Source organism: Dreissena polymorpha, chromosome 1, assembly GCF_020536995.1.
Source record: "Dreissena polymorpha isolate Duluth1 chromosome 1, UMN_Dpol_1.0, whole genome shotgun sequence".
NCBI lineage: Eukaryota > Metazoa > Mollusca > Bivalvia > Myida > Dreissenidae > Dreissena > Dreissena polymorpha.
In genome coordinates, this window is record NC_068355.1 from 96,549,114 (window position 1) to 96,576,200 (window position 27,087).

The window sequence follows — 27,087 nt, forward strand, 5'->3', positions numbered from 1 at the left end:
GTCCGTTAACATCTTGGCGCAGTATGCAGCCACGGCACATTGGCTTATTTCCCTCACAGGTACCCATTTATACACCTTGGTGGAGAGGAGCAGTTGTGGGAGAAATTTCTTGCTCAAGGAAATTCCAGCGGTCAGGGCGGGATTCGAACCCGGGACCTCTCGATCCCTAAGCCAGCATCTTACCATTAGACCACTGCTCCCACAATGCTCTTAAACATTTAAAAGATATGATATAATTTAAAATGGTTACTTAAAACCTAGACTCCATCACCCAACTTTTGTTGAAAACACTTTGTTTTTAGCTCATCTATTTAAAAAAAAAAAAATGAGCTATTGTCATCACCTTGGCGTCAGTGTTGGCGTTGGCGTCCGGTTAAGTTTTGCGTTTAGGTCCACTTTTCTCAGAAAGTATCAATGCTATTGCATTCAAACTTGGTACACTTATTTACTATCATAAGGGAACTGGACAGGCAAAGTTAGATAACTCTGGCGTGCATTTTGACAGAATTATGTGCCCTTTTTATACTTAGAAAATTGAAAATTTTGGTTAAGTTTTGTGTTTAGGTCCATTTTATTCCTTAAGTATCAAAGCTATTGCTTTCATACTTGCAACACTTACTAACTATCATAAAGGGACTGTGCAGGCAAAGTTATGTAACTCTGACTGGCATTTTGACAGAATTATGTGCCCTTTTTATACTTAGAAAATTGAAAATTTGGTTAAGTTTTGTGTTTAGGTCCACTTTATTCCTACAGTATCAAAGCTATTGCTTTCATACTTGCAACACTTATTAACTATCATAAGGGGACTATGCAGGCAAGTATCATAGATATTGCTTTCATACTTTTTATGGAATTATGGCCCTTTTTTGACTTAGTAACTTTGAATATATGGTTAAATTTTGTGTTTCGATCCACTTTACTTCTAAAGTATCAAGGCTATTGCTTTCAAACTTCAAATACTTTCATGCTATCATGAGGTTACTGTATCTGGCAAGTTGAATTTTACCTTGACCTTTGAATGACCTTGACTCTCAAGGTCAAATTATTAAATTTTGCTAAAATTGCCATAACTTCTTTATTTATGATTAGATTTGAATGATACTTTGCCCTCCCGCCCCCCCCCCCCCCCCCCCCTGAATCCTCCCCCCCCCCCCCTAATATTTTTTTTTTTAAGATCATCTCACAAATGACCACCACACCCTCACACTTTACCCCCATCCCCCATTTTTTTTTGTGAAACGGTTAAAAACACAAATATTTATTTTTATTATTTTATTTTTGAAATACCGTCCAACCATCACACCCAAGAATCCCCTTCCCCCCACCCCCCCCCCCCCCCCCCCCCCACCCCCCGAATTTTTATATATATTTTTTTGCATTTTTTGTGCGCATTTTTGGAAGATAATGATATAAATTCCACACCCCCACACTATACACCCCTCTTCACTCCACCCCTCCCTCCTTTGTGATTGAAATTGAGAGTCCCTTCACCTTTAAAAAGAAAATAGATGAGCGGTCTGCACCCGCAAGGCGGTGCTCTTGTTTAAGATGAGTCACCATGGGGTTTCTGTACCCCTTTACAATAAATGCCTTGGGGTCACTGGCATAAATGGATCAAGTCTTATTCAATAATATTCTTTCATTGAGCCTTCTGCTCAAGGGGATTGTTCTTTAACACTAAATTTACTTACAAATTAAGGGTAATATCATTAACTGTGATTGTTGTCAACTGAAAGGTCTGAACAAAAGACTTTTTGTAAAACTACTCCAACTCCACTTGTTTATGTAGTGTTGTTTCTTGTTGTCTCATAATGCTTGCATGAGAATATCTTGTAACTTAGGTTAATAAAAGTTAAAAGTTGATACATTCCTTGAAATGTATTTCTGCAGTATACTGTAGTGTATAAATCGAAAAAGTAATGGTGTTTAACATCTTTCTTCATGTAAAATGTGAAGTAGAGGAAGTCATTTGCATGGCATGAATAAACTGTTTGCAAAACTAATGACTTAATAAATACCGGATATGGATACAGAGAAGTCCCTTTACACCATGGTATTATTTTCACTGCTGATACTCTTTTTAAGACATTTATTGTTTACCTTTTGCAGTATAGAACAGTGTTTTACCTGTGCATTTTACGTCAAATTAATTTGTCTCAATATTTCATGTATAAAAGTCATTCAGTTATGAAACACCTCACAATAACAGGTGACATTATGTGCATCTTATTAACAGATATGTGCTGAGGAAAAATATATCACATGCAGTGCTCTCCTATTATTTAATTCCAACTTTACAGTCATAAATAATGTACAAAATGAATCATTCCTACAGTGGAATAAATTACTTAAGTTATACCACTTGCAAATGTAGTGTTCTGCGCATGACAGTGAGATGTTTTTTCTGCTTGATAAGACACAAGGGGGGCGTTGTCAGCCTACAGTGATAGCGTGGAGTCTCCGACATTGCTGGCTTATTCATCAAGGGATTTTAACAGTGAATGGTTCTATAAAAGAAAAAATTGTTGAACTGACGGTTCTAAGATTGTGTATAGATTAAATAATCCATCTTGTATAGATAGCAATTTATTTTCTGTCCTTCATTGGAATTCTAAAGAAAATCTATTTAGTGGAAGTTTAAACTTAACAGCTTTAATGATTTTTAATAATTACTTGTGAAATAATTTATTTTTAACTCTTTTATATGCTTAAAGTTGACTCTTGAGGATATTAACATTACTTTGCTAAGATTTGCTAGAAGGGAAGCCTAGAAAACATAGATATGGAATCACATGTCGGGATAGATAATGAAGACGGATATGGAAAGGAAGTCGATAGAGATGGTGATTCTGAGAATATAAATATAACGCAACATGATGAATCAAGAAATCAGGTCGAAGATGAAGACAAAACAAATTTAAATGACAGCAAAGAGAAAGACAAGGATTTCAACCACCACGATTTTGACCAAAGAGCATATGAAAATCTTGATGTTGAAAACGCTACAGAGAGAAGAGAGACTTTGGAAGAACCTGCAGACAGTTTGTGTGAGGATTCAGATAAACCAGAATTTGATGAGATTGTTAATGGTAGGTGTTGGGTTGGACATTGAAGATTAAGCATCTTGACCCTTGTGAAATTTGTTTTGTGTGTGCAAGAAATCATAATATTTCTAAACAAAATTATGAAAGGTACAAAATTGTTCATAATTACACAGTTTTCTGTTTAAAAGAAATATTTTTTTACACTTAAATTAACATGCTTAAATCAAATGAACATGACCTTTTGTATAATACAATTAAATGTTTTCAGGTTCATTCCAGTAAATGCTTTATATGATTTGAATGTTCACTAGTATTTTTAGTACAACAAAATAACAGTGTTGCAATAAACCTAAAAAATGTGACCAGTCCAGCATTCTATGTGACTGTCCCTCCTGGACAGCCAGACTGACCATCACTTCCTTGTTAACTCTTTCAGTGCTGGAACCAAATTTTGAAGGCCTTTGCAAACAGTTTGAATCCAGATGAGACACCACAGGACGTGGCGTCTCATCAGGATCCAAAATGTTTGCTTTTCTGATAGTATTTTTTGAAAAGAATGAAGTAAATGCTAATTTTAGAAATTCAGCAGACGACATTTTAGCAGACGACAAATTTCCCAGCATGCAAAGGGTTAATTTGTAAACAGAGCCTCCTGGATATAGACAGTCTGATTACCAATCTGTTGTCACATACCAATGTAAGCATGGAGCAATGTTGCTGAAAGAATTTGTTGGTAATCTAAGTGTTTATTTAATTAGGTAATTAAGTGCCCAGTCACAGCTTTGGTTGTTTATTTTGAAATTGAGCTTAATTGTACCAGTGAATCAGATTGCAGATCAAATTAATGGGACAGCTAGCTGTCGTCAATGATGAAGTTTTCAGTTTGTTTTGTAACATACTAAACCATAGGCGTAAGTGTTGAAACAGTTATTTTAACAGAAATAAATTTCTAGCAACATCAAAATAGAAAAAAATCATTGTCACTTGGTTTCCAAAACAATAAAAAAAAGGTTAATAAACTCTACTAGGAAGAATTCTTAACAGAAACAGGATAACTTAGAATGAATGTGATGCACTGTTGGAAAAGCTACATCAGTCTCATGTTTGCGATAAGTTGCATTGAAAAATGGTTCACAATTTGTAAAAATACAAAGTCTTGTACAATAATGTAGCAATAAGGTATTAAAAATTCAACATACTTTAGTGCTTCACAAAACACTTAAAAAATAATAATTTTAATGTTGTATGTCCAAACAATTGAGGGATATTATTATTATGCCCCCCTTCGAAGAAGGGTTGGTCGGTCAGTCGGTCCGTCGGTTTCTCCGTCCACCAAATGGTTTCCGGATGATAACTCAAGAACACTTAGGCCTGGGATCAGAAGTTCATAGTTACATTGATCATGACTGGCAGATGACCCCTATCAATTTTCAGGTCACTAGGTCAAACGTCAAGGTCACAGTGACTCAAAACAGTAAAATGGTTTCCGGATGATAACTCAAGAACGCTTAAGCCTGGGGTCAGGAAAGTTCATAGGGACATTGGTCATGACTGACAGATGACCCCTATTGATTTTCAGTACTCTAGGTGTCTTATCAATATTTTATATTGTGTCAAACATTAAAAAAAAAGATGACAAAATCATAGAATACAAATTGCTAGTGTTCATGTAGACTAGATTCTTGTTCTCTTCTATTATCCTTTCTCCAATTTTTTACTAAACTTTTGTGGTTTTTAGGGTGAACAAATTTCCTACTCTTAATTCTCCAAACTCAACACACCCAACACATGTTGTCCCTGGTCAAAGCAATTAGAATGTTCAAACTAAGAGATAAATGTTTCACATGAGATTAATCATCAGAATTCTATACGCTTGATATGTAACTGGATTTGTTAGTCCTATAAGTCTGTCATATTCTCTGAAATGTCATTTCTTTCAATGGTTTTTTCTTAATTATTGAAAAAAACCATTTTGAATCTCTTATAGAAGGATTAAAAAAAAGTATAAGAGCAAAAAGAAATAGATTTAGACAACTGTTAGACATTGTGCAGTTATAAACGTTTGCGTTGGATTAAAGCTGTCTTGAGCAGAAAAAATCTAAATAGTGCAGTGTTTGTTTAATTTTCAGTTGTTGTTTTTCTGTGTAGTTAACCAGTCCAGATGTATGATTTTAACTGAATTGTCACTGTTAAACCAGTCCAGATGTATGATTTTAACTGAATTGTCACGGTTAAACCAGTCCAGATGAAGGCTCATTTAAACGAGTGAAATTGATTCGGCACTGGCACTCTAGTAGGCACTAGGCCCCTTAGGGGTCGGGGCATGGGCCCCAAACATTTCACTGCCTATGGGCCTCCATGGTGATAATCCTGCACAAGTTGGGCACATATCATCATATTTCTTCAAAATACTTACAATTTTTATGTCCCCCACCACTATAGTGGGGGACATTGTTTTTGCCCTGTCTGTTGGTTGGTTAGTTGGTTGGTGTGTGTGTTTGTTTGCTCCAACTTTAACATTTTGCCATAACTTTTGCAATATGGAAGATAGCATATGGCATGCATGTGTATCTCATGGAGCTGCACATTTTGAGTGGTGAAAGGTCAAGGTCATCCTTCAAGGTCAAAGGTCAAATATACAGCTCGAAAGCGGCGCAGAAGGGGACATAGTGTTTCTGACAAACACATTTCTTGTTGTATTAATAATTGCTTACAAATTTTGAAATTTAATGTGCTCATCCAGGCAGAGATTTAGGAAAACCTTAGGTATAAACCCTTTTTTATTTTTCTCTGAAAGCATTTCTCTTAACTTGGATCAATGTTTCAATTTATTTTGCTAAGATTTGATTTGTAAGATTTGATTTGTAAGACATAGTAAAGGTTTCATAGAGGTTTTATGTAAATCGATACTGTCAGGGTATTTGGCCTAGTTTGTTGCTCTAAATCATAACATTTAAGGTATTTATTTTCCCAGGGGGTATTGAACAATCTTATTCATTCTTGAAAGTGTTATTTTATGGTTGCATGGGGTATGTAGATATATCACATGTCATGTGATAACAAATGCACATGCATTAACTTGAGATTGTGTGCACATAGCTGTATGGGGTGTCAATAATTCGTTAAATACTGGGGTATTTGCATACCAAATCTTGAACTGATACTACCAAATTTTTCCTGACACATTGATTGTACAAAATCATAACAAAACCGTAAGCTTTAAAGAAAACATAAAAAATGTCTGAGACTTTGTGTCACTTGGATAATGCTTAATCACTTTATTAAGTTGCAAAATGTCAAGTGCTTGTTGTACCATATTAATGAGTACACTGAATTGGTCTGATGACTCTGTAGTATAAGATCATCTCAGACATGGAACCCATTTTCATTTTGAGGCTGACATTATACAGGCTTTACAACCACTCTGAAATATATTCTAGGTGAACACAATGAAATTTGAGCTTGAGTTTATTATAAATTAAATATGCTATAACAGGGCTCAAGCTAGACTCCAATTTTTGGGAAAGTCACTTCTCCCTAAGCTCTGGAGAGGGAGAAGTGGGGCAGTTTTAGGGAGAAGTGGATCTTTTGCAATCACCGATGGACCATTGTGAACCATGACCTGTTAACGTGTATGAACTAAAGTAATAAAATCATTCCTTTTAATAAATGTATTACTGACAAAAATATAAGCATAAAAACATAAGAAAATAATGTTGAAAAATCAGTTTTATAAGCACTTTTTTATCAGTTCATACATATGACACAAGAGCAAAGCATAAAACTCAATATATACATGTATGTTTGAATTTGAGCACTTCAGCTCAGTACAAAAAGCACTTTTTTACTTATAGTACAGCTTGCGGACTATCAAGGACTTCTCAAGATTTATTTCGGGTAAAAATTACAGACAATAGGAAAATCAGCGTCAGTAAAATTGCGACCCCATCAAATTTATTTCCGAGTCTGTGACGCATTAATATTGTTTAACATGTTAATTATATTAAACAAACCCGATATAAAAGTAGATAAAATAGTACAAATAATCAAATAAAACACTGCCGTTATTTACGATATATGCGTTTAGGAATTTTGTAAACACGGGCTTCCGCCATAATAATTTCGGCACATCTGAACTCAATTTGCGTAAACCACTTGGTCAATTAAACGTTAAACTCCACCTCCGTTCTCTGCAAAAGATTCGAAGGCGGAGCTATGCACGTGCTATTATTTAATTGGACGATTACCAATGAGGAACAAACACACGATTAGTTCGGCATGTTGATTGCTAGACAAAGGAAGCCAATTTTGTCGGCGAGAAATTTGTCGCAATATTGCTTCAGACAGGAAGCGGCTATCCTTTGATGACGTCAAACTGTCAATTCACACGGAGTGCAAATTTTCCGAAGACTTTAACCGACTCTTAATTTACAATTCAATTAAAAGACAAACACTTGCTAACATTAAACATTGGATTAAATCAACGGGTTTGCATGACAATAACAACTTTCACAAACATTACCGCATTGACGCGGGAATTGATCTACCTAGATTTTTTTCGACACATTTAAATCACTCTTTCATAGCCGCGTCATGCGACTGCGTTTGATGCGTTTAGGCCAGTATCTTAAAGTATTATATTCGATATGTGTTCGTGTGTCGTATGAACGAATCTGCACTAAAACTAAATTTACTGTTGCGATAGACAGAGGAACTGTCTTTTTTTATAAGGATCGGAGTTAGTGTTTGTGTGTCGTATGAACGAATCTGCACTAAAATTAAATTTACATCGTACATGATCATTTGTCAAACGAAAGTACGCTTGATATTAAATGCATTATTTTTCTCTTTCGGGGATATTGTTTTAGTATGCTGATGCTAACAGTCCGAGTTAATTTTGTGTTTACAGTCCGAGTTCTCGATTCAGAATGATCACGCCCAAGATAATGAGTATACAAATTCGTCATAATTGGGGACATACGTTAATTGTTCGCACTTTTCGTCGGCATCAACTCATCTTTTCCCGTCCTGGACCATTTTAAGCCATCTACTACTCGCGAAAAGCAAGTTTTCACGGTTTGAAAAACGGACAATACGGGCGAGGAGCATAAAATATACATACCTGTCTACCAAGAACAGATACCAATTAATACATAGAGACCGACATTCTTTTAATCCACATTGTTTTGGGGACATTGAATGCGATTGTCATCAATTAACAAAGTGTCTCACCCGGTGTCCGCATGTTTTCTATTAGCCGAAATGGAGTTTGTAACCCACGCTCTAATTAGTCAGGGGAGAACCCTGCCAAATACCTGTATGACGAGCGCTGTGAATGGTTGCTTATCAATTTTCAATAGGTATTTTACTACGCCAGGGGGCGGAGTTTCGCCCGAGTCGCCCAGTTGCGTGAGCCCTGCTATAAATGGTGTGGAAGCAAAATAGTTATTGTAGTGTTGTAGTATTGTATTTAAATGGTTGAAGTCATTCAAAGTTTTTGTGACATACTAAAATGGGTGTCGCTTTCATGTTGTAACACTGTTGCAGCTCATAATACTTAAAATTACTGGAGTAAATATGATAATTAAAAAATATTAACCATTTTAGTGCTGGAACCGAATTTTAAAGGTCTTTGTAAACAGTTTGGATCCTTATCAGACGCCACAAAACATGGCGTCTGATCAGGATCCAAACTGTTTGCTATTCTGATTTATGTCTTTGAAAAAAAGTGAAGAAAATTATTATTTTAGAAATTCAGCTGACATCAATTAAGCAGATGACAAATATCACAGCATGCAAAGGATTAATGTGAATCTCCTGTATCTAGCTGGCAAGTAACTAAGTGGATGGTCATTGACACCTGTTATGTGGCAATGTAACCAATAGTCCACTTATAGTAATTACGTTTTACAAGCAATCTACCAAGGTCTTGTCATGGTGGACATTATAGGCAGTGCTGATTAATTGTGTCCACTTTGTAGCCTATTTTCGGTTCATGTATTGCATCAATCTTAACCCTTTGCATGCTGGGAAATTTGTCGTCTGCTAAAATGTCGTCTGCTGAATTTCTAAAATTAGCATTTTCTTCAAATTTTTTTTTAAGAATACTATCAGAATAGCAAACAGTTTGGATCCAGATGAGACGCCACGTTCTGTGGCGTCTCATCTGGATCCAAACAGTTTGCAAAGGCCTTCAAAATTCGCTTCCCGCACTGAAAGAGTTAATTGCTATCAGTGGTTGGTGATGAGCATTATGGCTAGAACCTGTTTATGAGTGTGAGCAATGCAGGTTATTTAACTTTAAGAAAGCTTTGTCACAAACTCTGCCTATTTGCAATATGTTATGGTTCAATTGGGTTATTCATGTGTTTACTCCCCAAACAATTTGATATACATATTAATTATGGGAGAAGTATTGCAATAATTCAGGGAATTGTTAATATATTTTTATGCCCCCCCCCCCCTCTGAATTATTAATTAATTAATCAAATGATCGGGGGGAGGGGGTATATTGTTTTTGGCCTGTCTGTCTGTCATTCTGTCACTTTGTCATTCTGTCCCAAAACTTTAAACTTGCATTTAAGTTTTGCAATAACTTTTGCAATATTGAAGAAAGCAACTTGATAATTGCAGGGTGTGTAATCCTTCCAAACAATATCTGTATTTGTAGAAATAACAACTGTCTGCCCTTATTCATGTAAAATTTCATCATGATTGAGGATAGACAGTGTTTAAAAGTTCAGAAATCAAATCCAAAACCAGATTATGTTTTTCCATGATGTAGATTTACCTCATTTAAAACAAGAAGGAAACCACGTTTCTGCATTTAAAAAATGATTATGTTTTTAAAGACCATAGTTATTTTAAATAAACAAGCACAATTTTGCAACTTAATCATTCAAAAGACTTCAGAAAATTTAAAACAATTTATTCTGATTTTAATTGCAATAAAGTGTGTTTGTGCTCAACCGAGCGTGAAACAGACTGATGCTGTTATAATAAATATAATTTGTCGCAAGTTGCGCATGGCGATCAGCAGCGAAACCCCTGTTTGTATGCGCCAGCTATACCATTTGCCATAACTTTTGCAATATTGAAGATAGCAACTTCATATTTGGCATACATGTGTATCTCATGGAGCTGCGCATTTTTAGTAGTGAAAGGTCAAGGTCATCCTTCAAGGTCAAAGGTCAAATATATGGGTCAAAATCGCTCATTTAATAACACTTGAAATATTAAAGATAGCAAGTTAATATTTGGCATGCATGTGTATCCCATGGAGCTGCACATTTTGAGAGGTGAAAGGTGAAGGTCATCCTTCAAGGTCAAAGGTCAAATATATGGGGACACAAACACATCTTGTTTCAAATTATGTTATACATAAACAGACAGATATTTTATTGCTATCGTTACCCATGTCCTTTTTTTGTTTGTTTTTGTGGGACATTTTGTGTTGCTTTTATCTGTTGTAAATGATGTTTTTTTCAAATGAATTGGTACAAATGATCAGCAAATGATCAGCATATCAAGACGACATGTCACACGTAAACAGCCATGTTGCTTGCTCCAAGATCAAGGCCACTAGAGTTTTTGCGCATTCTTTACATTTATATGATCAACGTTCATGTAAGTGTCTGGTCAATTACTCTATTCATCATCATGGGATAATAAATTGACAAAAATTGTCATCTGGATGATGTGTTGAATGTTGAATGCTTCAAGTCAGAGTGTCCGTTGTTTTTGTGTGAAGACAATATGCAAAATATTCCGTGTCAATGCGGAATGTGGGGGTATTCGTCACGTCTGTGACAAAGCTCTAGTTGTCATTTGTAAACACTAACCACAAATAATAAATGGTGGATTTAAATTACATTTAAGGTGTGTTTTCATGTGTCAGTTATAAATGTTATTTTGCAAAATATTAGTTCAGAATTGTTTAACAGATTTATAACAACTATGAACTTAATTTTCTGGTTTTATTTTACACATTACAATTGTGAAATGAAGATAAAGTTTGGTTGTCATGATTTCCTTTTTTTGAAGATTTCATCTCATGTTGTTTTACTTTAAACTAATTTAGCGCACAGTTCTCTATGATGACACAACAGGAGAACTTCTTTCTAGAGATTTATGTACAAGTTTTTATCTTCAGATGGTGAAAAGTCGGCTGATGAGGATGACAAGTCAGATGATCGACCGCCCAGTGAGGAGCCACCACACTACAGTGATGTCCAGCATGACCAGGAAGAGGTGCCATCTAGCCCTGAACCTGAGCCAGAGCAAGTTGTTACCAAGGCCCCGGTGAAGCATGACTTCCATCCACGGCTCTGTCACATTCGCAAATGGCCTGATTTCCAGGGTTACGGTTTCAATCTGCATGCAGAGAAGGACAAGAAGGGCCAGTACATCGGCTTGGTGGATGCCAACTCGCCTGCAGAGGACGCGGGCCTCAAGAAGGGAGACCGGATCATTGAGGTGAACGGAGACAACATAGAGGATGTCTCCCACCAGCAGGTGATCCAGAAGATCAAGGCAGGTGGCGAGGAGACCATCATGCTCGTGGTGGATCCCGACGCAGACGACTTCTACAAGAACAATGGCATCACCATCACAGTGAACCTTCCGGAGGTCATCAAAGGGGAGACCAAACCAAGAACTGCTTCAGGTAACTTATGGCATTTTGGAATTGAAAATAATGCTTGTCATGTATATTGATTTTGCCAATTAACATAAAATGTTTTAGCTCACCAAGAATTTAAAATTGCGCTCAGTAATACGAAAATGCTCTTTAGGCCTCTGTTTATATCGCTTCGAATTACACAAGATTTATTTAATAATGCTTATAGTTTCAATCTATAATAATTCCTGTTTATGTTTATATACTCAAATATAATAGAATCTACCTTATAGTGCTCATAATTATGTTCACATATTGCAAAACATTTGCATTAATTAATGGTTGTTTGCTGTCAACTGTTTTGCTCCAATGCATACTCATAAACATGATAGGAGAGCTCTGTTGATCTGTAGGCTTGATAGTAGGCTGATAATAAGTGTCATCCCAGTGAGTTTTAATGAGACAATCTATTGTTTTTTCCCTTTTTATGATTGCTAATGATCAATAATTGCAATGTACAGCATATTAACATTATAAAACATTGATCTGCGTGGTTTGTTTTGCATGTTGATCCAACTTTTTCCCCTCACATTCATGACTTTTGTGTCTGGTGGTTTGACAGGATTTATATTTAGAATGGGAAAAGGATTCTATTGCCTTCTTCAGGAATGTAAGATTTTAATCCTTAATGTATGTTTATTATCTTTAAACGTGTAATCTTGAAGTTTTATCAAATAAAAAAATTAAACATTGTGAAAAATACTGCATACTGTGCTTTTGATATCAAGTTATCAATGAGACATAACTTTTCTAAGAAATGGGATGGAGAACGCTTTTAAGACAAGTTTTATAACAAACCATGTGAAAGACAATAATATTTCTAAAATTGTGGGACCTTGTGTCCCACCAAAAAACAATTTGTGAAACTTTGCATAAAAATGAACACGAAACTAGGAAATAAAAAAAAACTAATGACTAATTTAAAATACAAATGGTTTTAGTAACCAGTTGTTTATTGATTATTTTTATTTCATATTATTATTTGCTCTATATCTTGAGTTAGAAATTTTGTAGCCAGATTACAAAATTACAGCCCCCGCTAAGAAAATTTGTAGCAAGTAAATACTAAACGACTTGTTACTGATATGACTAGAAAGTGAGCGGCATTTAGTTTAAACCTATTTATTTTAGCTTGATTGCATCGAAAGCCTCAGGCTTATTGAAACGCTCTCGAGTCCGTTTCCTGGGCATAGAACCAGTACTTGATGTCTTTGAGGGAGATCTTAATAACGCTCCCACAGTGGGGATCGAACTCATGACCTCCCGGTCGTTAGGCGGACACCATATCCATTACACCACAGCGACCTTTTGAGGGCATTTAAAAATTTCAAAATGATACAGCTGTGAAAAATACCTGTTTAGGCACTAATGTGATTACCCGCTCTGAGATTACTAGTGTTTCATATTTCTCTTTACTGGTAAGTATACAAAATTCACATGCCTGTCTTCACTTTTAACTGAAAGTTTTACTCTTTTTTTCATTAAAAGCGTTTAAATTTTAATTGGTATTTTATTATATTTAAAATTGTTAAATATTGTGAACGCCAATAGTATAAATTAATTCTATAAAAGGTCTTTTCTATTGTTTGGTTTAAGACAAACAACTTCTTGTAAAATCTGGTGAGGTCCGGTAAATTTGAAAAGTAATTGGACCTCATGTCCAGTAAGATTTTTAACCAGGTTTTCCGAAGGAAAAAACTGGTTATTAGATTGGCGAATGCGGGCGGGCTGGCGGGCTGGCTGGCGGGCGGGCGGAACAAGCTTGTCCGGGCCATAACTTTGTCGTTCATTGTGAGATTTTAAAATCATTTGGCACATTTGTTAACCATCATTAGACTGTGTGTCGCGCGAAAAAATTACGTCAATATCTCCAAGGTCAAGGTCACACTTTGAGTTCAAAGGTAAAAAATAGCCATAAATGAGCTTGTCTGGGCTATAACTATGTCATTCATTAGGAGATTTTAAAATCATTTGGCACATTTGTTCACCATCATGGGACGGTGTGTCGCACGAAAGAATCAAGTCAATATCTCCAATGTCAAGGTCGCCACGACTAAAAATAGATTTATTTTAAAACAAACTTACAAAGGGGGTTAATTTTGTTTGTTCATTTCAAAAGTTCAGTTTGAGTTGTCTCCCTTTATCAGATTTTTTTTCACAATGAAAACCTGGTTTTGTGACAATTTTGTCCCTTGTTTTCTTTTTTGAATGGGTTGTTAATAATTTCAATGCTTGTTATGATTTGTATCTGATATACATTTTCTGATTTGCTGGTTGTATTTCAGCCTCTGCCTCCAAGTTCCAGCCACGCCTATGTCACATCATTAAGTGGCCAGATTTCAACGGCTACGGCTTCAATCTTCATGCAGAGAAAGAACAAGGCGGTCAGTACATTGGCAAGATTGATGCAAACTCCCCTGCTGAGGAGGCTGGCCTCAAGGAAAATGACAGAATTGTTGAAGTGAACAATGTTAACATTGAAAGTGAATCGCATGGTCAAGTGATAAGCAGAATCAAAGCGGGTGGTGATGAGACCAAACTGCTGGTTGTGGATCGTGAGGCAGATAATTACTACAAGAGTAAAGGCATACCAGTGTCCTCATCTCTTCCCGAAGTTAAACGCATGTCCACAACAAGGCGCTCTCCAAAACCAGGTCAGTAACTGTTTCTATGTTCCGAAGACTTGTACTCAAAGCTTGTGAGATGTATGTTTGATCCTTTTGTCATATTGACATATTCATCATTCGCTGTGTGCCTTGAAGAAAGTAATTTAAATTCTAAAAAGACAGCCACTGAATGACGTTTATCCAGTGCTTGATATTTTCGGACCAGGTAAGTTGCTTGAAAAAAGGTAAGCGAAATGCTTCAAATGCATGGGCCGAGCTTTATTAACTTGCTAAGGTAAGCTTTTTGTGGTCTGTTTGTTAATAAATTCAAAGACATACAGCATTACTCATTGAAGACAGGGCAGTCATTGCGCAAATCTTTTCACTTAAAATTATGCAATTCACCCATCCAAAGCTTGATGTCAAGCAATTAATCTACTGTGTTCATACACCACAAATAATGTTTTAAAAAATGGTTGGCACTTTGATGAATTGTTTCAAGTTTTATTTGTTGGTTTCATGTATGGTGTTTTTGTTGTTTTCAAGACATATCTGTTGTTACTATATTTAAAGGGGCCTTTTCACGTTTTGGTAAATTGACAAAATTAAAAAAAGTTATTGTAGAATCGCAAATTTTCGTTTTAGTTATGATATTTGTGAGGAAACAGTAATACTGATCATTTACCATGCTCTAAAATAGCCATTTTATGCATCTTTTGACGATTAAAAAAAACTGAATTTTATCAAGCGTTGCAACGTGAAATGAATGAATAATTTGGAGAGTTCTGTTGTTGTCGTTATATTTTGGGAAACTTCGAGGATTGCTTAAATTAACTATAAAATACAGCCGTCATTGTATCAGCATGGATGGCCAAGTGGTCTAAGTGATAGACTTTTACTTTAGGACTCCAGGGGTCAGTGGTTCGAGCCCTATTGAGGGTTACTTATTTTTCTTTCTTTAATTTTATTCTTGATTTTTTACTGGAGCTTTTAAGATCCAATCTTTACATTTATCAATATAAAGCATTTAATGACAAACTTCAATACATGTCAAAATCTGTGAAAAGGCCCCTTTAAAATGGTCTTCAAGTTCTTTTGAATATGTTTTGTTTTTTGGATTGTCAATTTAACATGTAATTATTTGAAGTAACGACTTCTTAAACTTGTTGATTTGTGAGAGGTTGGAGGAAGCTGGACTGCAACGCCAAATAGAATAACACCATTTATTTACACAGAAGAAATGCAATCTTAATACAGTACAATACACATACATTCAAAATCAATAATACATAATAACAGTTTAATTTAACTCTTGAAAAACATAAGGAATTAATACACCATGTAATTCGAAACAATTTCTTCTACAATAAGCAGCAATTAACATTAATTATAAGTATACAAAATTCATGCTTTATTTCAAAACTAACTCATAAAAACTGACATATATTCAGAATGAATTATTGTATTACCAAAAGACAGTAAAGTATTTCATTCTTGAGGTTAAATAAATTAAATCAAGTATAATATAGTTAAAGTAGTTTCTAAACTGCAACGCCTGCAAATATAATAACTGCATGTATTACAGACATGGCGAAAGCAAGATCCTCACACTTGTTGTCCAGTGATTTTGCTTTCAAAGGTTGTAACCCACTTGCAGTTTTCACATCAACATTATTTACCGGTTTCTGATGTATCGGAATATAAATCTTAATATTTGTCAATTTTTCGAAATATTAAAAGGAGCATCTTGCATTGTTGCCAAACAAAATTCGGCTTCAATATTGGTTCAGACATTTATGCACAACTCACTGGCAAATATTCCAAGATGGCGGACAATAAAAAAAGAAATTATGTTGCTCAGCAAAAATGACAAATAAAAATATAATTAACGCTGGACATAATATTATTAGTATGGATTAGTATGAAATGAAAGCTCATTCAACGATAGAGAATACATTGAAGATACAATTAACAAATTGTCATAAGAAATTTATGTATTGAATGTCACTGAATTAGTGCTGGTCATTATGTATGTAAATATGTTTATTTCTTCATATCAAGCTGATCACACTATTTTTGCCCTTTCTTAAATCAACCACATCTTAAAATGCCCTTTTTATACGCCCGTTCAAAACAGGACATATTACAAGATCACCCTTGGCGGGTGGCAGCAGGCAGCAGCGGGCAGCGTCCACAGCAGTGCCTGCTCTCTAATTCAAATAGTTTTCATTTCAAGGACTAAGCATGGTGTCCGCTCTCTAATTGAAGTAGTTTTCAACCCATCTTCACCAGTAGTAAGGTTTATTTGCCATACGGCAACCGGCCCTTGCATATATATAAACACATACAAAATGCATATAGATATAATATCAATGTGAACACATATATAATTCAACAGTGGTACAGCAAAATAAGTGTTTAAGTTAACAACATCATTTTACGTCTTTCGAAGGCAAATTTGGTGGTATCTAAATGATATCTAGGTCAAGTTAAAAAAATGGGTCATACTGGGTAAAAAACTAGGTCACGAGGTCATGTAGTGCATTTCAAGCGTTAAGCATGGTGTCCGCTCTCTAATTGAAGTAGCTTTCATCTTCTCTTCACCAAATTTGGTCAGAAGTTGTGTCTAGATAATATCTAGGTCAAGTTCAAATATGGGTCATGCCATGTCAAAAAAAAAGGTCACAGGGACACTTACTGCGTTAAAAAGAATCACCAATATATCATTATCCACTCAAATGGTAAAGTTATCAAGTTGTCCAAAATCTTCAAACAGGCGTATCTTGTGACAGTTTGGCACTCTTGTTGAATTTACTTTGCAATGTCCCTTCAGGATAAAACGCTATTGAGGCCTGTACAAATTTCAACTATTTCTCCTCGCAGGCAACTCTGGCCTGTGACTTGTGACAGTCTTTCGCCATGTCTGTTATTTATGAAGAAGGAATACAGTACAGATGGGGGTCTGCATTGCCTTTGTTACTAGTTTGATGTTACGTAGGATTTGTTGCAAAAGTGGCGTTAGTATGCAGAAAAAAATAGGAAAAATAGCTAACATTTTATACCGACTTAAAACTAATACTATTATAATATCATTTTTTTCTTGGCAAGTAGTAAATATGTCCTAATCCAATGGTTTGTTGATTGGCAAGGAATGTTGTACCAATATCATGATAAAAGCTATAAGACAAACTTGTTAATTACAACAAATAATCTCAGTGTCTCTTTTAGAAATCCAAAAACAACGAGGCAATGACATTATAATTTTCATGTTTAATTGTTTTTACTTAAACTATATTGCATACCATCAGGTAAGAGAAATACAATTAATGGTAACTGCTGTTAAATAAAACAGCACTTTCCATAGTATTGCACTGACATGACTAAAAAAATTGATAAACCAATGTCACATTATTCAGTGGTACCTGTTAATAAAGAGTACAACAGTATTATTGATTTATGGTAACTTCAAGATTTTTCATGAGATTAATTGAATACAATTTCATAGTGACACGAGAGGCCATTTATCTTTGAAACATTATGCTGGCTTATTTGATAACACAATGGAACTTTGCTAGTGGTAATTTCATACCCATACATTTTGTCTCAAGCTTGTGAGGAAAATAATCCATTTGTTTGGTAAATTAGTTTTCTGTCCAGTGTGATGAAAGCAAGAGAAATATCTGTAAGTTGGTAACAGCAAACCATTTTGTGACTGATGGGATGATTAATGTGTTTGTGTTTTGTTCTCTACAAACTTGCTCTGTCACAGTATCTTGAAATGATGGTAGCTTTTTCACCACATGTATGCCCATGTCCTTATTTGAGGTAGCATCGCTGATCATTGTCATGTTTGTTATTTGACTGTGACACAATTTAAATGAATTTGGTAATATTATGTAGACGTATTATTCAATGTGATTCAATTGGTAACCATTCAAAACAATACCTAAGCTCTGATAATACCTCTGTTCATAGTGGAGCAGGAATGCTTGAATAGGTAGAAGTTTTTGACCCATTTTAAATGTTGGCATTAATTTTGACCTGCTTTTGCTAGAATGAAATATTGATTGAAAGCTCTAGATTGAATTTTGTAACCATAGTGAAAAATATTTGTGGTTTAGGGGTTTTACTGAAAGGTTGGATGTTTGGTAATGTTTAAGTTACTGCAGCAACACTATTTATCCTTCTTGTCAAAACTACTGAGAGAAAGATTAATAATATTGAATTCGATCCATTACATCTTTTGTTGAAGCTATCAGCTCAGTATTGGACACCCAGGAATGCCAGATAAATAACTGTCAATCCATTTGATGGCCAGGCGATAATGGTGGCTATGTGGAGGGGAGGCCAGAACTAGTGCTTGCAGAGACTGGAATGTCAGATTGCAAAAATGCTGAGTGCACTGGGCCAGACTGGCAAATTAAAGTCAAGTTATTTGTCAACTGTCTCACATAAAGGCTTTCTTCCTCACAACCATTATAATTATTTGCAAACAAGCTGCTGACCTATACTGTAATTTGCCTTGTTAATAGTCACATTGTGAGGAAATTTTGTGGACATCATAATTTTGCTTCCTTTTTATTCCATATCTTTAGAGGTTAATTTCCCATGTGATCAGGTGGATTTTTAGCATAGGTGCGTTTACGCACCTATGCTTATGGTATATACCACATTTCGAAAATCCACATCCATCGGTTGCCCTTTATGAAGCCTTACCTGATCAAAAATCAGACGAAATACCTATTTAATTTAGTATATGGTCATTCTTACAATTTTTTTTTGGAAACGTTTTTCTAACGTTTTCTTCCAAGAATATTGCTGACACCGTTTTTAGTGAATTTTTCTAAGACCGTTTTATGTCAAAAAATCTTCTTATAACCTAAAACAAATTTCGTTCGTAAAACAATTCTATCTGCACTATAAATCTCAATCTCCTACACAGTGGCCTCCCTTATACTAGAAGTTACTGACCGGGCGAAGCAAGGGAAGTAACTGCTGTGAGGAGTTTCTATAAAAATCTGCATTCAGAAATCTGTATTCAGAACTCAATCTGTTGTGCACGTCTGCATCTAACGCTTACCACAAGTTTTACGACAAATTCTTGACGCAGACGAATAGGGTAGCGTCTATTTTCATTTGTGAAAAGAATAGAGAAAAGAATCGATACAGATCTGTCCGTGCTTAAATTTTGAAAGGCTTGGGTAATTATTTTTCATAAGCGTTTCAAACACTGATGTAAATGGAAAGATTATCTATTTAAATAGTCGGTAATTGTTTGAAATTATTGATTTGAGAAATGCGCGGATGGCGATATCGAACTACATTATACCACGTGACGCCATTCTTCCCTGTATCTTGCACCTATGCTTTTAACGCCATCGGCGCTCTCGTTTAGGTTTAGAATCCTGGTGGATACAAAGTAAGGCTTTTATGTGTAAAGCTGTATATTGCAACTAATTGTTTGTCCATGCTGACTATCAATTCAATGTACAATAAACAAAGATGGCCCACATTTGTTTGTCTGCTTTCGTCCACACCCAGCTTTCCCATTTGCCCTGCTTGCCAGTGTGTGTGTGTGTGTGGGTTGGATAACTGACAACTTGTGTTTTGTTGACATGTCTGTCCAAGTTTTATTACAAAATATGAACCCTCTTATCTACACAACAACCTGTTGGGCTCAGGAATGCTATTTAACACTCCTATAAATGACAAGTGGTTTCTAACATTTTGTCACAAAACCTTACCAGTCGTGTAATTTGTTTAGATATTATGCTTGCCATTTTCCTAGATTTTGTTCAGGTTGTCTGTATATCATCTAAATAAATGTGGTAATTAGGCTTTGGGTCATGAAATAAACCATCATTTAATGAATGTTTCAGATGTGTCCTAACTGCATAACTTAGTTATTATCTCAATTGACCAATGTTGGTATTACATAAGCTCTTCATGGACTGATGTGATAATGGAAGTGGTGATAATTTGACAGAATTATCTAAACAATCCTCCCACTCAGTAGGGCGTGGAGTTTGTGGGATGGTTTGAGTGTGGCTCACCCACTGCACTTGAAGGAATGTCCTAGCAATTACCGTCTCTGGCAGTGGGTGGAGAGCGACTCTGGCAACAGTGAACTGAAGGAAATGAGCAGAATTCAAGCCAATTAAACTATTACTTAAGCTGAAGTGTTTGATTAATTGGGGAGGAATCAGAGATAAGTTTTCAATAAAAAGCCATATGTTTATCATAAAATTGTTGAAGGCCAAAGAACTGATGAAACACACTGTTTAGTGAAACTAAAAGTAAAATATAAAATACAGAACAGAAATAAAAAAGAAAAAAATAGAATATGTAATTATCAAAATTATGTTTGACAATTATTTACTCATTAATGGGCATGAGTCTGTCATATCCCAGACTGTATAAGAATACTGAAAAATATTGTTTGAGGTAAGAATAACGTTCGTGTACATAAACAATTAAGAATAATATAAATCTAAATGTGTCAAGGATATTATGTATTCAGGATTTTTGTATAAAAAAGAATAACAAGTGGGACTGATTAGCTGTTAATAAAGAATATGCTGCTGGTTAGGTAGACCAATTGTTTCAATATCTTTTGTACTCACTGTTTGAAAAGGCTAGCTGTTTGCAAGGAAGGTTAATAAAGCTGTTGACACTGTTTGTGTAATAAGACAGCCCACTTAGATGACAAATCTGTCTTTGTTCACAGCATATCATATTCCGTATTCAATTGAATGGCAGTTGCAAGTGCATTATTTCTGTCATCTAACATAGAGACTCATATGATTTCTGCTATTAAGCTGTCATTTGGCCTCTTCTGCCTTTCTAGACGTCTCGCCACATCCATAAGTTTGTTTTCTATGCAAATTTATTCAGGTTTCATGCATTTCTCCCGTTCATTACCTATCTTCAATTCCTCTGTGATAAATGGAAAATATTGGTTTGTGCGTGTTTGAACAACATCAATGATTTCCATTTTGTGAGTTCATCTTATCAGTTGTATGAACCAAAGTCAACAAAAGGGCTTTCAAGAAATACTAACCTGACATACTTATTTTACCTAGTTATTTATGATTTGTTGACAAAAGTTTCTTTTGTTTATTTACTCACACTTTTGTTTATTTACTCACACTTGACAAATTTATTAAGGGTATTAAATTGGTGGCTTGCCATTGCTTTCCAATATATGAGATACTACTATATGATCTTGATCCAAATTTATCATATCCCTATGCTGATATCTGCCTGATACATATATGCCTGATATAATTATATTTTGTATAATAGGTCAGCAGGAATAAATAGGTTTATATTGTTTTTATTACATGTTTAAAGGTTTGTATTGTTACTGATGACCACGTATTAGGTCATCATAATTGGTAATATCAAATCAGATTCAGCAAAACTGACATGTTGTGCTCATGATTTAATGACCAATACATGAATTATCACACAACATATTCTTTCAACGAAAATTCAGAGTTTTAAGCTCTTGTATTTTATTATTACTTTAAAGGTAGGGGCATGTATTTATATTAATAGATAATTGCCCTATTGTTTTGTAATATATCAGGCTTAGCAGGAATAAAAGACAACTCCACAAGCCTTGCAATTATTTTATTTTAAGCGTCATGTTATATACGCCATAAAGGGCAGTAGCCTGTTATTCTCTTCATGTTGTACCATTATGTGAATGCTATACAGGTGATCTTACTAAATAGAAGATGACAGTCCTCCTTTGGGGCTAACACTGAATGAAGATTTTTTGTTAATTATTTTTGTCCATCTTTGAACGCTGGGTATAATAGACCTTTATGCAACTTTTTTTTATTGTTTTACAAAATTTGTCTTAAATGTTGTCAGGACGCTCAAGAAAAAAGATTCATGGTCAACTTATTTTTTTGCAGCATAATGCACATTTCAGTGCTTTATATAGTGCACAGCAAATTATGTTCTTAAAATGCATATATATTATTTTCTTATTTTGGTTCTTTTCAAAATTCCATAAAAACAATTGGTATTGTCTTTCATAATGTGTAAATAAAGTAAAAGTAAACATGCAAGGTGGTATACTTAAAGTTATTCAATACATACCAAATTTTTCAGGTCCATATCGGGACTTTCCATAGAAAAATGTCGGGAAATTTGACCGAAAAGCGGGACACCTAAAACGATCAATCATTCCACCTTTTCTTTAGTCAGTAGTCCGTATATTACTTACAAAAACTCTAAATTTCTACCCAATATTGATGATAAATGTGTGTTCAGAATTTCGTGAATACAGACGTTCTCCATTTTCCGGAAGTAAACACACTCCATAAACTGAAATGTGGGGTATCCCCGTATGCCTAGATTTGCATCCAATTGGTACAGGGATATCCCCTTGAACATACATGTATGCAAATCGTGTGACACGATGTGAGCGCATGGAGCTCTGTTTTATTCAACCAATCGTAAATTAACTCTAAATTTAGATTGATGCAATATGTACAAACTATTTTCTGAAAATCAGTCGAAAACGAAAGGTACTGAGTAATTTGTGAGAAACATCAATGTGTATTGATCAGCATTCAATTTGTTTAATGTACAAAATCGGTGTTTTGACAGGTTTTATAACCTTAGGTTGTATAAAACACCGGATAATAGTATAGTTGGACTTGATTTGGCCATGAAATACAAACACAGGTGGCGTTTATTTCTGTTCGATGCATCTTTTGATAGCAATTAGTGACCCCTATCATAAAAACACCATGGTGTGAATGCCTGATTAAATCAATAAGTTGCCGATAAATCGCTGATAAGGTGTCAAAAACAACACTGGTGCACTCCGAGTAGTAGAAGTGGGTTGTTAATTGGGGGCAATAAAGGGATTAGCCATGGTAAGTTTTTGCCAGAAAGAGCTCGAAAAGCAATTTTATTGGGAACTTATAGACCGGGTCAAATCAACTCATATCGGGATGCCGGGACAAAGAGCCTAAACGCTGGACTGTCCCGCCGAGATCGAGACGTCTGGCATGTATGCGTAATTCAGTTTCAAACATGTAATTAAGAAAGTTTATTTACGGGCGCAATTTATTATTTGGGTTCTTTTTCAATCACTGGACCTTTTACACGAGAGTGAATATGAAAGCATCTATTGACAAAATAAAGAGAATAAACCCTGTAATTTCTCGTACAGAATTGGAGACCGACACAACATCAAATCAATATTTAATTATAATTTATCATAGATAAAATACAAGAAATGAAAAAAAAATAATCCATTTTACTATTGTTTGCGCTGGATTTTGCATTATAAATAAAACCCATAATTGTCAATTTTTTCGAATGGATGTGTCCCAAAAAATATTATTTGAATCGGTGAGTTAACTAAAGTTGCGGTCATAACACTTATTCTTTTCTTCTTTTTAGTTAAACTGAGCACAAATGGCAAGCTTCACCGGTACTTTACAGGCAGCATAAGACATATATTATTGTCAGCAAAAATCTCTGAAATTAACAGAACCTACTATGAATGTTCTTTTGGTGCTCTGCAATACTTCATTGTAGATTGATTCATTAAAAATCTTGGCCATCAGGGTCAGGGTTGTTTTTTTCCATTTGACCATAAAGAAAAAAAGTCCTCCCATCTGAACACACTGGTTACATTTTTAATTAATTTCAGCCAGACCATATTTAGGTGATCCTGATTGAGCCAAAATAATTTGGTTCAACTTAACAAAGTTAGACTTTTAGTCAAAATTGAAATGTGATTTCAAAACTTCACAACCAATGTACTTTTGACATCCATAACTAACACTTTACTTAGTGGTTTACCAATACTTATTGACAACAGAACTGCACTATTTGAATCAGAGATAGACAAGAATGATTAAAGATAAAATTTATAACAAATTAATTCCCAAAAACATAACTGTCTTACAAATAGTATTTAATCACACCTGAACCAAACCAGATTTTTTTTATCCCAGACGAAGTGCAGTGAACAAGAATCACATCTCTATCTACCTTAGTTTTTGAATTATCTCCCCTTTTATGTAACTTTAAAGTAAATTTTTGTCCGAAGCATAACTCTAAATCTACGGAAGGGATTTACTTGAAACTTGAAATATAAACAGATGGCAAGTAGGAAAAGTGCAGTGACTAAGAACCATAACTCTATCTACCTTAGTTTTTGAATTATCTCCCCTTTTATATAACTTTATAGTAAATTTTTGTCCGGAGCATAACTCTAAATCTACTAATGGGATTTACTTCAAAAACTTGAAATATAAACAGATGGCAACTAGGAATAGTACAGTGACCAAGAACCATAACTCTTATCTACCTTAGTTTTTGAATTATCTCCCCTTTTCTATAATTTTAAAGTAATTTTTTGTCCAGAGCATAACTCTAAATCTACTGAAGGGATTTACTTGAAACTTGAAATATAAACAGATGGCAAGTAGGAGAAGTGCAGTGACTAAGAACCATAACTCTATCTACCTAAGTTTTTGAATTATCTCCCTTTATTTAATTTCAAAGTAAATTTTTGTTCGGAGCATAATGAATTATCTCCCTTTATTTGTTTTTACAAATATTATTCCACTCTCTAAAACAAATGTTGTCATACAGGCAAACACCTTTCGGCAAGATTTGGCACTACTGTGACAAGCTCTTGTTTATTAGATTTTTTAGTCTTCATGTTTGACCCAGGGGCGCCCCAGGGCTGGTAATGGGGCCATGCATAGTTGAGATTGACCGTATTGTCATAGAGAAGTTCAGTATCAATTAGAGGTAAATCTGTGTAGAAATGAAGAAGTTAAGTAAACGTCAATTTTGGGTGGGTGTGGCCTATGTGGGCGGGGCGCCCCAGGGTTGGTAATGGGGCTATCCATAGTTGAGATTGACCGTATTGTCATAAGATTACTGTGAAATCATTTATTTTCGTCAGCACGAAATTTCGTCCTTTTTTAAAAAATGACTATTTCGTCAGCACTTAAATTCGTCCATTTCTGGTTTTGAAAAAAAAACGTCCGATTTGTTTGTAATGTTTGTAATACATGTAATACGCGGTTGCGAAAAAATCGTGCTGGGGAAAGAGGGGTGACACTTGGTAGTCACTTGCAGGAGGTGGGCCTTGTTTGGCATATGCCAATTAACAAGTCTGTTATTTCAGGTGATAGTAACTTTCCCTTATTATTTTATGTCATTGACACGTTCTTTGTTATGATTAGCGGATAAGTGGGACTGAATAACCGTTAAGGAGTGTTTTAAACAATGAAGCCAATTGCCAATTAGTCTTTTTCCATTACAATCACGGACAACCAAACACAAATCAATATGTTCTTTATTAATTTGTAATAAAAGTGCAGAATATATTTCAGTCAGGTGTTGATCACACATCGTCATATTTTAATTGCGTTTAATAGTATTGCCTTTAATCCGGATTTGCCGCATGTTGGCTGTATAATCTGCAACACCCCTGAAAAACATAATACACACAATGGGTAATAAAGTTGTAAACAATTAGCGCTAATCAACACTATTATACCTAAACGAAGTCCACGCATTCCATACAGCCTTATTGCATTTGCGTTTTACAGGAAATGTCAGTTTTCAGTACACTGTATAATGTACACCCCTTTGTGTCAAAACCGGATTTAAGTTGAGTGAGTGTGAATAGTCGACTGTTTCATGTTCTTTGTATCAATACCATCCGGGTATCTGTTCTATAAGTATACCAGTCTAAAAACAAGGTGCGCGCTTCCGCATATGGGTATTCGGATGTTCAAAAAATTGACCTACGGTTTAGCGTTCACGCCGTCGAACGCATTTAGCAATATAACTCGTTTTTTTTCACTATTTCTTTACTTGCAAAAAATACTAGTGGCTTATAAACTACCTTGCAATCTTTTTTTCTCGCATTTTGCGAGTGTGCGAGTGTTAATTTCGAGCCCTGTGTATATGTGTGGATTAAGCTGGATTTAAATGCCTCATGCCTACGGTAATTCAGTCTTATTTGTTTCAAATATGGGACATGATTGTTCGTTAGGATCTTGAATTCGTCCATCGGTCGAAAGACGAAAAAGACGAAAATTAATGTCTGACGAATAATAGTGGTTTCACAGTATTTCAGTATCAATTAGAAGTGAATTGGTGTAGAAATAAAGAAATTATAGTAAAAGGCAATTTTGGGTGGGTGTGGTCTATTTGGGTGGGGCGCCCCAGGGTTGGTAATGGGGCCATGCATAGTTGAGATTGACTGTATTGTCATAAGAGAAGTTCAGTATCAATTAGAAGTGAATCGGTGCAGAAATGAAGAAGTTATTAGTAAAAGGCAATTTTGGGTGGGTGTTGCCTATGTGGGTGGGGCGCCTCAGGGTTGGTAATGGGGCCATACATAGTTGAGATTGACCGTATTGTCATGCATAGTTGAGATTGACCGTATTATCATAAGAGAATTTCAGTATCAATTTGAAGTGAATCGTTGTAAAAATGAAAAAATTATATTAAAAGGCAATTTTGGGTGGGTGTGGTCTATGTGGGCGGGGCGCCCCAGGTTTGGTAATGGGGCCATGCATAGTTGAGATTGACCGTATTGTTATATGAGAGGTTCAGTATCAGTTTAAAGTAAATCGGTGCAGAAATGAAGAAGTTAATGTTAAATAACATTAAAAATGAGTGAAATTCTCTGACCCGGCCCCGCCCCAACCCCCATAACTTTTGACCCAGGGGTCAGATCAAAATTCCAAATAGT

The 27,087-nt window shown here is 35.2% G+C and overlaps 1 protein-coding gene across 3 annotated transcripts in view; it reads left to right on the forward strand.

Moving 5' to 3' along the window:
* Positions 1 to 27,087, forward strand: part of LOC127841591 (Na(+)/H(+) exchange regulatory cofactor NHE-RF1-like) — a 52,568-nt gene that overhangs the window by 10,312 nt on the left and 15,169 nt on the right. For 2 of the 3 annotated variants that reach the window (XM_052370516.1, XM_052370518.1), the window contains exons 2-3: positions 11,200 to 11,712; positions 14,010 to 14,378. In XM_052370516.1, the coding sequence (XP_052226476.1) occupies positions 11,200 to 11,712; positions 14,010 to 14,378 (882 nt within the window). Of the gene's footprint in view, positions 1 to 2,452; positions 3,093 to 11,199; positions 11,713 to 14,009; positions 14,379 to 27,087 lie in introns of those variants that run through there. The other variant, XM_052370520.1, reaches the window with a different exon arrangement.